The sequence below is a fragment of the Hemitrygon akajei genome, chromosome 25 (genome assembly GCF_048418815.1).
Source record: "Hemitrygon akajei chromosome 25, sHemAka1.3, whole genome shotgun sequence".
NCBI lineage: Eukaryota > Metazoa > Chordata > Chondrichthyes > Myliobatiformes > Dasyatidae > Hemitrygon > Hemitrygon akajei.
Window position 1 is genome coordinate 42,940,437 of NC_133148.1, and position 12,871 is coordinate 42,953,307.

A 12,871-nucleotide genomic window follows, 5' to 3' on the forward strand; every position below is an offset into this window, starting at 1 on the left:
CAGCCAGAGGATGGTGAATCTGGGGAACACACAAATAACACTGGAGGAACTCAGCAGGCCAGGCAGCATCTATGGAAAAAAGTACAGTCCACGTCCAAAATGTTGGCTATTTATTCCTCTATAGGTCTCAGCAGCAACCGGCCGGCTGAAAGGGCGGGGATTTCCATGTGATTGGCATCTGTGCCGAATGACTGGGCGTAGCCGTGCGCCGGCACCGAGTTTGCGCAGTGCTCCCCCTGTCTGTCCCGTTAGGGAGTCACAAACTAAGATGGGGGAAGGGGTTACGCGCTGACGTCACAGCTAAAGCGAGCGGCGGCTTCAGGCACAAGTGTAAACAAGATGGCGACGAGGAGTTGGCGGGTGTGGAGTCTGGCCTGTCTTTGCTCGTTCCTGGCGTTGTCATTATTCGGCTTAGAGTCCGCTGGGGCTCTGTCGGAGCCGGGCAAATGGACCCTCAACATAGCGGGGGTAGGTAGTGGCTTTGTTACCGAGAGGGCCCTAGAGACGAGTGTGGCCGGCTTGTTCACGTGAGCTGAAGAGGGACTAGGAGGGGATTGAGGTCTGAAGGGGTGTCATGAGGAATTTATCACTGGGGAGGTCTGTGGAAAGATGTATATATACTGCATACATATATTGATAATAAATGTACTTTGAATCTTTCAATGGAGTTCTGGGCTGAGGGACCCAGCGCTCTCTGACTGGAGCAGCAAACAGCTGGAGACACAAAGCAGGTCAAGCAGTACCTGTGAGAATGATGATGCTCGAAAGCCGGCATCAGCACAGTTTCTCCAGCAGATTGTCAGTTGCTCTAGGTTCTAACACCTGGAATCGCCGGGTCTGTCAGAAAGAGGAAAGTTAGTCCCATCGACTAAGCAAGACTCGGTCCCGTGAGGACACAGCACAGCAACCAACACCTTTTGATTCTCTCAAATCTACCTGCTTCACTGATCTCAAGAGATTTTAATTCCGATTTGAAATATTGGTATGTACTACAGAAGAAATTACTTGCAGTGTTCTATCACTTCTTCTGATGCATTACATCATATATTGTATATGTAAATAACTATAACAGGTAGTTTCTGCACAGTACGTTCATCATCTTCATTATGTGCTGTGTCATAAGACGTGGCGATCATGATCTTCCGTCTGTTTTTAATCTGAGAAGTTCTAATAAAATCTTCAAAACTTTTGCTAGCCCATCCCTTCCATCTATGTGGCTAGGCATAGCTCAAATACCATCTACAAATTTGCTGACGATACAACCATTGTTAGTGGAATCTCAGGTAGTGACAAGAGGGCATAAAGGAGTGAGATAAGCCAACTAGTGGAATGGTTCTTCTCAAAAACCACATTTCTGCAGCTTTGCGTCTTCCCTCCTTTTGCTCTGCTATTGTCCAAAATTCGCTTTCATATGTTAGTGTGGAATGAATGTAGCACTGAACACTGAGTTTCATACCGGTAGAAATGATGTTATGTCCACAGGCAACAAATCGTCTAACTTACTCTCTCAATGTTCATTTGGGAACACTTGGCATTATGCCAGCACAGAGGAAGTTACCTTTAACACTGGACAACAAATTTTTTCAAAAGTGTTGCTTCCTCAGAAATTTTATTTGTTTACGACAGACCACTTGAAACTGAACACAAATATAATTTCAAACTTATATCATGTAGGAATTTGGCAAAATAATAAATTAACTTTTATTGAATATAATACACTTTGCAATAGTTCAACTCAGCTAAAAACATTTAGTTGATGATTTTCATTTATACTCAGTATTTGAGGCTTATCACTTGTGCCCAACAATATTCAGCCAGCAATGGTGGATACTCGTTGCCCTGATACTGTTTCTCCATGACAGCAATGTCCTGGTGAAATCTTTCACCGTGCTCGTCACTGACAGTGCCAAGGTTTGCAGGGGAGAAGCCTAAATGGGAGTGGAGTGCAGAAAGTAAATCTTTAGTGAAGTTTAAGAGACTACTAGACAAGTATATGGAGGAATTTAAGGTGGGGGGGGTTATATGTGAGGCAGGGTTTGAGGGTCAGCACAACATTGTGGGCTGAAGGACTTGTAATGTGCTGTACTATTCTATGTTGTGCTTCATGATTTTGTATGCTTTAAGCACGTTGTCAGCCAGCTGCATGTAGTTTGGTGCTCTGTCATTGCCAAGAAAATTTTCAACAACATTCTTGAATACAGTACCTTCCATGTAATTTTCTGTGGTCTCCTACTAGAAGTTCTTCAAATTGCCTGTCATTGATGACCTGTTTGATTTGTGGACCAACAGAAATGCCTTCCTTAATCTTGGCATCAGTTATTCTGACTTGAATTATAAATTGAAATAGCAAATATAGGTGATTTTTTAAAAAAGGTGCATGATAGTGAAATTTCATGATTTTCAGGATAATCAGCCCAAAATCCATAAGATACACCTTAAAGTATTCATGAAGCAAAATATTTGTTGCCAGTGCAATTGATCTCTGACTAAAATATACACCAAAGCTCTCATGGCGTGGAGTTCCAAAGGCACACTACCTCTGAGGGAAGAAATTTCTCCTTATCTTGTTCATGAATAGCCATCCTCTTTCTCTGAACAAAATCCCGTGAGATTAAACTACTTCTCAACGTTTAGTGTCCAGCCCCCTCACAGTCTCATGTTTCAATAAAATCAAAGTTGACTTTATTCTCAAATGCATGTACAGATGCAATAAAAACCACACTTGCATCGTGAAGATGCTATGGCAAAGAAGCACAGAATCAACCATGGCTTCCATTTATAATCTTAATATGCAAAAGTCTGCGGATGTTGGAAATCCAGAGCAACTCGCACAAAATGCTGGAGGGACTCAGGTCGGACAGCATCGATGGAAATGAATATACAGTTGACATTTTGGGCCAAGAACCACGGGAAGGGGAAAGATGGCAGAATTAAGAATGTGGGTGGAGGGGAAGGAGGATAACTAGAAGGTGATAGGTGAAGCCAGGTGGATGGGGAGGGTAAATGGCTGGAGAGGAAGGAATCTGATAGGAGAGGACAATGGAAGGAAGAAGGAGGGTCCCAGGTGGAGGTGATAGGCAGGAGGCCAGAGTGGGGATTTTTTTACTGGAAGGAAAAAGTGAGATTCATGCCATCAGGCTGGAGCCTACCCAGACAGAATATAAGGTGTTGCTCCTCTGCTCTGAGGGTGGCCTCATCTTGGCACAAGAAGAGGCCATGGATTGACATATAATTTATAATCTTTGAAGGCATTGTTAGGATTTCAGTATTCAACGTAAGGGTGAGTTGAAATTGGACCTGATTATGTGACCAACCCAGTGTTTAAATATGCTGCTAATAAGATGTGAGACCTCTATCTAAAGAATGGTCATGGAAAAGTTACTAATACTATTTTAACAGGCTACCAGTCCCAGATGTAAGAAGATATAAAATGGCAAAATTAACATTCTCTTGTTTTGATCTCTTTACAGAATCAATCTCAGACAAGATTTCCATTTCGAAAGACGTTGTTCAATCATTCTTACATTAAGCTGAAATGTGAGTAGCTGGAGGTTTCACAGTACCTCATGTAATTGAGAGTGGAATTGTTTGGGGTTAATTTATTTAATCATTGTTGATAGCTGAAACTAAGCTGCAGCTATGGAGAATGGTGAACAGGAAGATAATTTGCATTGGCTTTTTGTATCTAACCATTGTTTACAGAACTTGAGCCTTATGGCAGTACACAGGACTTATTGTCTCACTGGGGTTTCATACAGTTAATTCAAGTGTTTAATTTAAAAAGAAGTAATATCTTAGTAAAACCCTGATTTCTGGAAGGGAGTGACCTTGCTCAGAGTACTCTAGCATTCATTTCAAGTGCAAAAGCATCTTCTTCCTTCACTGACATGCTTGGTTTAAGTAATCATGCCTCTGTTAACTTGCCATTAATTTGACTAAGCCACTGAACACTACAGAATCAGTTCCCATTGCTTATTTTATCAATTTCTTGTTGAGATGTGGTGATTAGAACCTAGCCTATTGTACCCTGCTGCTTCCTCTGAAGCTTATTTCACAGTTGTTTGAAGGTGCAGACATGTGCCTTGCCTTGCCTCGCCTCCTGCTCTTTAACTGCCATTGATCAGGTGAGTGATAACATCTTTTCCATGCTGAACTCCCTGATGTTATTCCTTAATTATCAGTTGCTGGTTCGAATCTGGGTGGCAGGGTGGAGATGCATCTCTACCAAAAGCATTCCTTCCCTCTGCTAGCCTGCATGTCACCCTTGAGCAAGGAGTGGCACCTGCTTAGCCCCCGGATCTGCATCACGTGAAGCCATGGGAGCAAGTGGAGGTTGGTCGTATGAGCAGCTGGTGCAAATCACGTCCTGGTTATTTGACCACCAAGGCCAGGCAAGTAATCTCTGAAGAGTATTGATAATGGCTGGGGACTCCTGTCTTGTAAAGACACTCCCCAGGAAAAAGCAATGGCAAGCCACTGCTGTAGAAAAGTTTGCCAAGAACAATCATGGTTGTGGAAAATCTATGACTGGCCACATCATACTTCCGGCATATAATGACGACATCGATGAGTTTGAATCAATGTCTGTCTGTCCTATCTTACAGGGTAACATAGTCCTGAGCTGCTCCCTTTCATTTGTAATGTGAATGGTAGCTCTGATTCAATATTTCACTATCAGAGCCACCTGGATGTAACTAACAGTTGCTGTCCTCTTGCTTCTCAGGGACGAAAGTGAGCTGCGACACTCCAGTCAATCTGAGCATTGCGTGGTATTTGAGGAGTTCCCGCTGTTATGATGAATTCATGTCAGTGAACGTAAGTGATGTTTGACTGTGATTTAAAACAAGATTGTCAACTGTGTTGGATCTGGTGAAGTTGCAACCAAAGGTTCTTCGGAAGTCAAGACTGAGTCATTAAACTTGTTGTATTTATTAAGTATTAAAAATGAAGAATGAACAAAGACAAAATAAGATCCAAGTTCAAAGAAATTGTGATAAAACTAGCTCAGACTAGACAGATCACAAGACATGCTTGTGATACAAATATCCTATGAAATGGCCAGATTCAGTGATGTTACACTTGCCACAGAGAAACATCTAGCAAAGTACCAAATCAGCTATACTATAATTATGTACACAGGTAATTATATAAAAATAGAAGCAAGCATAGGAAATGTTAAAACTACCAGAAAATAACAGTTTTACACTCTGATCCAACAACTGTTTTCTGATGGGCAGTAAAGGTTTTTTTAAAGTGAAAATATTGAAAGGTTATAACATTACAAGTCATTGGAATGCAACCTGCCCATATCATATTAACCTTTTCACTTCAGTATTCTATTTGTGACTTGTATCTGTGGTCTTGCAGTTTAGAAGGAAACTTATTTCTATCAAATCAAATCAAGCTTAATTATCATTCAAACCATTCATATATATGGCTGAACAAGACAGTGTTTCTTTGGGGCCAGTGTGCAAAACATTCAAAATAGCAAACAAACATTTAGAAGTAGTGAGTAACATTATTCAAAATATCGAGCAAAGAAGCATATTCACTTGAGGGGAATAAAAGCATATGTAGTCAAAGATCCTGAGCAGTTGGTGGTACAGTCTCCTGGCAGTGTACAGATGCATGCAATCCAGCCTGTGTTTCCACCACTCGAACATGGGAGGAGAGTGCCGACAGGTAGATAGATAGATAGATACTTTATTCATCCCCATGGGGAAATTCAACTTTTTTCCAATGTCCCATACACTTGTTGTAGCAAAACTAATTACATACAATACTTAACTCAGTAAAAAATATGATATGCATCTAAATCACTATCTCAAAAAGCATTAATAATAGCTTTTAAAAAGTTCTTAAGTCCTGGCGGTAGAATTGTAAAGCCTAATGGCATTGGGGAGTATTGACCTCTTCATCCTGTCTGAGGAGCATTGCATCGATAGTAATCTGTCGCTGAAACTGCTTCTCTGTCTCTGGATGGTGCTATGTAGAGGATGTTCAGAGTTATCCATAATTGACCGTAGCCTACTCAGCGCCCTTCGCTCAGCTACCGATGTTAAACTCTCCAGTACTTTGCCCACGGCAGAGCCCGCCTTCCTTACCAGCTTATTAAGACGTGAGGCGTCCCTCTTCTTAATGCTTCCTCCCCAACATGCCACCACAAAGAAGAGGGCGCTCTCCACAACTGACCTATAGAACATCTTCAGCATCTCACTACAGACATTGAATGACGCCAACCTTCTAAGGAAGTACAGTCGACTCTGTGCCTTCCTGCACAAGGCATCTGTGTTGGCAGTCCAGTCTAGCTGGTGCCATCCCCAGCCGAGCTCGACCATGCTGTGGTCCTTCACGTCTGTCACCTGGTCTGCAGCAGAATGCAAGCCCGAGGCTTAAGGGCTAGTTCGTGCTACAACTGAGGCTACGCATTTCTGTGTAATTTATACGAATTAATGGATAAAATGTTTTGTCAGTCTTTCCAAGATTTGCCCCTCCCCTTTTCCATGTTGAACTCCCTGATTTTACTTTTAAGTTCTCCAGTTAAAAGTTTGAATCAGTGTCTGTTTGGCCTGTCTTACAACTAGTCCAGAGTAATCGAGGTGCTCCTTTTTACTTCTGTGAAAGTGAGGCTTTTCTTTGAATATAACTTTAAAAGTTCAATTGGAGCTACAATATGTTGAAGATTATCAGCCAATATTTATTCTAAAATTGATTTATTCCTTTATTTTCATAATGTTTAAGTAAAGATGCCAATGTTCTCTAACCATTAATTTGACTGAGCCACTGTCCACTGTGGAATCAGTTCCTATTGCTATTAAGTAAAAGTTATAATCTGGTAGACTGTACTATTTTCATAGGAAAGAAAAGCTATAACCACAGAAACAGAAAAACAATTCAGCAGCTTCTCAATAGTAATGAAATAATTAAAACTATTTCCATTTTTTGTTAACACTGGCTAATGCAGTAATGACTGCATATAATGAGTCAATAACCCTGATGTGAAAGTGCTTTCCATGGGCAGTGGAAGGTATATTTATCAACATTACAAACATGACCTTTAAGGTAAGTGTACAATATTAAAGTTTCATTTGCTAAGCTGCTTTTTGTCCCAAAGTGGCAAACGGTATTTTCTTAATGCTGCAGAGTGCCACTTTTTAGTTAGAAGTACATAATGCGGAATGACATAAACCTTTGTATATTAGGGAATGGATGGACAGTATTTTTCCAGCATTCCATTTTAAGTAAGCAGCTAACAAACACACGAGATTCTGCAGATGCTGGAAATCCAGAGGAACACACACAAAATGCTGGAGGAACTCAGCAAGTCAGATGGCATCTATGGAGAAGCATAAAGAGTTGTTTATTATTGAGAAGCTCCTGAGACCCTTAATCAGGACTCTGTCTAAAACATTGACTGTTTTTTCCTCACCTTAAAAAAAATCACAAGTTCTGCCTGGGGAGGGCGTGGGGGAGGTTGTGGAAACTCTCCAGCTTGAAATGATCTGTCTCAGTAAATGTGAAATTAATTCAGTTTCGAAGTGAAATTGCCCCATCACTGAACTGTTCTCACAGCCTGTGGACTCACTTTCAAGAACTCTTCATCTTAATTTCTTAATATTGCTTTTTTTTCCTCTTTCTTTCTGAATTTGCTTAGTTTGTTGTCTTTTGCTCATTGGTTGTCCACCCTGTTGGTGGGGTCTTTCATTGATTTTGTTATGGTGATTGGATTTATTGAATTGAATTGACTTTATTACTTACATCCTTTATACACATGAGGAGTAAAAATCTTATGTTACATCTCCATATGTCCACAAGAAAATGAATCTTAGAGTTGTAAATAGCGACATGCATGTACTTTGATAATAAATTTACTTCCAACTTTGAGCCATACGAAAACTAAAAAGGAGAAAAATTGTACAATTTTATTGATTATTGGGATCTGGGCGGAGCCAGAAATATTTTTTTGTTTTGCTTTTTTTTAAGCTTAGTCCTAATATATTTCTTTGGTGTATAATCCATGTGTTTTTCTGCAGGATGACATGGCAGCAAAATATTTTGGCTCTTTAACTGAGCAGGAGAAAGGTGGAAGTGGTAATTACATACTGCACCAGTACAACTCCATTGAGTGTCAAAAGAACAAAACTTTTAGACAGGTGAGTAGAATTATCAGTAACTTGTTAATATTTGATGTGCTGTGCAAATTCACCCCGAACCCCTTGCCTGGAAATGTGCCATTTCTCATCTGGTATTTGATTGAAGCCACATACATGCAAGATGAGTATTCTGTCCTCAACAAAACCTCTCCCCCCTCCGTGGTTAAATAATGGTCAGAGGAATACCCTTGTGAACCACTTTAGCATTGATTTAAATGATCTTGCAAGGTGTTATCTTGGCTCAGTTCAGACAGCACATTATTTTTGCTGGCACCCAGGTGCAGTACTATAGTACAGCACTTCAGGGAAGAGGTTAGGATGGGCATCAGTTGCCACTATGAGTGTACTACAAACATTCGAACTGATAAGCAAGATCAGTTGCCCGCTCAACTCTTTGTTCTCTCATTGCTTTACAAAAAAATCTCCATTCTGCCATCATTTATTTCCCTCCTGTTGTCTTTCCTTATGCCCACCCTCGAGTAAAGGCCAGATACATACAGTTTGTAGTGTGAAGGGTTAACTTACTCGTCAGACGAAGGCCATTTCCACCATGCCAGTTGTTAATTGGCATGTTGAAAGGATGTAGCAACTTGTTCCCATTGGTTGGCTTTCACACCATGGCACCAGCCTCTGGTTCCGGGCACCCCAGGGGTATGAGAATAGTAGGTGTGAAAGACTCTGTCGCTTTTGATGCAGTCCCACTTCAGGCTGAGGTTACAACCAGTGCTGAAGAACTGTAGGAAAGGTGTGCTGCAGGTATAGGAGAGCCCACACACTCAATTAGCTAAGTACCTGTTTGTTGAATGTTTAGGTTTGTAGTGTGTAACTTAGGCAGACTTAATGAGGTACCTGTTGAGTTTGAAGTGTTACTGAATGTTTAATGTCGTAGTTTTTGCAACTTAGAGTGACTTAGATGAGTACTTGGGTGACTTAGATGTTAGTTTAAATGTTTTACTGTTAGTCTGTAAGTAAAAGGTTAATGTCCTTACTCTTAATTAGCATCTTCTGTCCCATTTAATGAATCAGCAAACCTGCTTCTGCATAACAGCTTTCTCCTGCGTTTGTTTAATATTGATGGTAGCAGATTATTCAGCTTTCATTTCTATTGGTGATAGTGTACTTATTCTCTACCCTTCTGGTGTCAATGTCAAAGTGTTGGGATCTCCGTGCCTGGGAGCTATGCTTAGTTTTGACAGTGGGGGAGTGTTCAGTCATTGTAAATGTTTACTGTAGATTGAAGCTATCTTTTGTGACAGCTGCGTTGCCATGGTTTAAACAAACTGAGCTGATTTCTTATTTTACTTCAGTATTGCATGTATTATATCCTACGTGTGATATTTATATATGTCTATATTGTACGTGCATATGTGTGTCTATATAAAAATACACACACATGTTTATACCCTATGTATATTCTCACAATTTTTATACAACTCTGAGTACATACTTTTGTTTGAATTCTTTTGCAGCTGCAAGTAAATCACTATGACCAACCAGAACCATTGAGAAAAGCGACACCAGTAAGATATTTCAATATGTTACTAATAAACCCTTTGCCATAATATTGTAGTCAGAATCAGGTTTATTGTCACTGACAAAAAAATTGCAGCTGTAATACAGTGCAATATATGTATATATAAAAAAACACACTCAGTAAAGGAACTCAGCAGATCAGGCAGAATCGGTAGAAATAAATAAACAGTCATTGTTTTGGGCCTGACCATTCTTCAGGAAAGACTCTGATGGAGGGTCCCACCCAGAAACATAGACTTTTTCTTCATTCTTCATAGATGTCACCTGACCTAAGTTCCTCCATCATTTTGTCTGTTGTTAAGAATTTTCAGATTCGACAGAATCTCGTGTTTGCATAAAAATACTATGTTACAATAAAAAATATATTTATTTTTTAAAAGTAACACAAAAAGAGACTTTTTTTTTAATCACAAACAAGAGAAAATCTGCAGATGCTGGGAATCCAAGTAACACACTCAAAATGCTGGAGGAACTCAGCAGACCAGGCAGCATCTATGAAAAAGAGTACAGTTTTGGGCCGGGACTCTTTGGCAGGATTGGAGAAAAAAGGCTGAGGAATAGATTTTAAAAGTGGGGGGAGGGGAGAGAGAAACACAAGATGATGGGTGAAACCGGGAGGGGGAAGGGATGAAACAAAGAGCTGGGAAGTTGATTGGTGAAAGAGATATAGGGCTGGAGAAGGGGGAAACTAATAGGAGAAGACAAGGCCATGGAAGAAAGAAAAGGGGGGAGGAGCACCAGAGGAAGGCAATAGACAGGCAAGGAGATAAGGTAAGAGAAGGAAAAGGGGTAGGGGAATGGTGAAGTTGGGTGGGGGGAGCATTACTGGAAGTTTGAGAAATCAATGTTCATGCCATTGGGTTGGAGGCTACCCAGATGGAATACAAGATGCTCTTCCTTCAACCTGAATGTGGCCTCATTGTGACAGTAGAGGAGGCCATGGATTGACATATGGGAATGGAAAGTGGAATTAAAATGGGTGGCCACTGGGAGCTCCCTCTTCTGGCGAACTGCAGTATGTGATCTGCAAAGTGGTCTCCTAATCTGTGTCAGGTCTTGCTGAAATACGGGAGGCCACACCAGGAGAACTGGAAACAATATGTGACCCCAACAGACTTACCAGTGAAGTGTCACCTCACCTGAAAGGACTGTTTGTGGCACTGAATCATAGTGAAGGAGGTGGTCTGGGGACAGGTGTAGCATTTGTTCTGCTTGCAAGGATAAGTGCCAGGAGGGTAATCAGTGGGGAGGAACAAATAGACAAGGGAGTCACGTGGTGAGCGATCCCTGCAGAAAGTAGAAAGTGGGGGGAGAGAAATGTGTGCTTAGTCGTGGATCCCGCAGGAGATGGTGGAAGTTCCACAGAATTATGTGCTGGACGCAGAGGCTGGTGGGGTGGTAGGTGAGGACGAGAAACCCTATCCCTGGTAGGGTGGCTGGAGGATGGGGTGAGGGCAGACGTGCGTGAACTGGAAGAGATGTGGTTGAGGGCAGCATTGATGGTGGGGAAAGGGAAGCCCCTTTCTTTGAAAAAGCAGGATATCTCTTTCGTTCTGGAATGCAAAGCCTCATCCTGAGGGCAGATGCAGTGGAGAGTGAAGAATTGAGAGAAGGGGATGGGGTTTTTACAAATAACAGGACGGGAAGAGGTATAGTCCAGGTAGCTGTGAGAGACCGTTATAGACATCAGTCGATAAGCTATCTCCAGAGAAAGAGAGAGTGAGAAAGGGGAGGGAAATGTCAGGAATGGACCAGGTAAATTTGAGGGCAGAGTGAAAGTTGAAGTCAAAGTTGATGAGTTCCGCTTGCGTGCAATGAAGTCGATGAGTACCACCTGGGTGCAGTGCAGTCGTCAGTGTAGCGTAGGAAGAGTGGAGGACAGACATCAGTGTAGGCTTGGAACATCGACTGCTCGAAGTAGCCAACAAAAGGCATAGGCTGGGACCTATGCGAGTGCCCATGGCTACACCTTTTGTTTGAAGGAAGTGGGAGGAGCCAAAGGAGAAATAATTAAGAACGAGAACGTTCCGCTAGACGGAGGAGAGTGGAGGTGGAGGGGAACTAGTTGGTCTGGTGTCCAGAAAGAGACGGAGAGCTTTGAGGCCTTCCTGGTGGGGGATGGAGGTGTATAGGGACTGGACATCCGTAGTGAAGATAAGATGATGGAGACCAGGGAACTTAAAATCATTGAAAAGATCCAGAGCATGCGAAGTGTAGGTAGGATGGTTCTGAAGTATCTTATATTCTTTTATGTAGTTCTGAAAATCTCTGTTGTTTAATGGGATATCAGTATCCTTTTATGGATTACCTGCAAAATCCTGTGAGATGCTGAGCTAGATGCTTGTTGCTGTGTGTAAGGAGTTTGTATATTCTCCCCGTAACTGCAAGGATTTCCTCCAGGTGCTCCAGTTTCCTCCCATTTTCCAAAGACATACTGGTTGGTGGGTTAATTGGTCATTGCTAATTGTCCATTAATTCGGGTAGAATTACATCAGGAGATTGCTGGGCAGCATAGCTCAAAGGGCCAGAAGGGTTTGTTTCACAGTGTCGCTTGTAAATAAATAAAATGTCAATGCTGACAACCCTTTTTATACTCTGTGATCATTGTGAATGTGGATGTCTCAAAGCTGTATTTGTCCAACTTAATTGAGTGACTATTTGTTTTACTCTGCTTGCTGTGCTAGTTGACATCAATATTGACCAGAAATCAAACCAAGGTCTCTGTTTTAAAAGGCTGAAGAATTTGTGTTTGTGCAAGGTGACATTTTGTGTATAGTGATTTTCCAGTAAATATTGTTGTAAATGACTCTTCACAGGACATTGAAGCCCAACCTGAGCCTAATCCTAAGCCAGTATCTAAAAGAAATACAGGCAATGAGCAGGTACGACTTGCAATCATGATGTATTAGACATTGTCATTATAATGCATTCCAAACACAGACTAGGACAAATACTACATGGAGATTTCTTCTGGGATATATTTTCTGAGACAATTTACCTATCACTAAGCAGTTGTTTTTTAAAAAAGCCGTCATGGATGTTTAAGATATTATTTTGGAAAGATCATTTTTAATGAAGAATCTTCAAGCAAATCATTTTCAGTGCTTTGACCACCAGTACAAATTTATCAGTCATATTTTCAGTAACTTTTAAAATGACTAAAGGTGGTTGAGGTTTTATTTTTG

General features: G+C 41.2%; 1 protein-coding gene across 2 annotated transcripts in view; it reads left to right on the forward strand.

Moving 5' to 3' along the window:
* Positions 1-318: 318 nt before the first annotated feature.
* The window catches only part of LOC140716564 (transmembrane protein 87A), a 63,802-nt gene continuing 51,249 nt past the window's right edge, over positions 319-12,871 (forward strand). For both annotated transcript variants that reach the window (XM_073029392.1, XM_073029393.1), the window contains exons 1-6: positions 319-468; positions 3,471-3,537; positions 4,724-4,815; positions 8,034-8,153; positions 9,623-9,673; positions 12,503-12,568. In XM_073029392.1, coding sequence (XP_072885493.1) covers positions 340-468; positions 3,471-3,537; positions 4,724-4,815; positions 8,034-8,153; positions 9,623-9,673; positions 12,503-12,568 — 525 coding nt within the window. In that variant the 5' untranslated portion in view covers positions 319-339. The remainder of the gene's footprint in view (positions 469-3,470; positions 3,538-4,723; positions 4,816-8,033; positions 8,154-9,622; positions 9,674-12,502; positions 12,569-12,871) is intronic.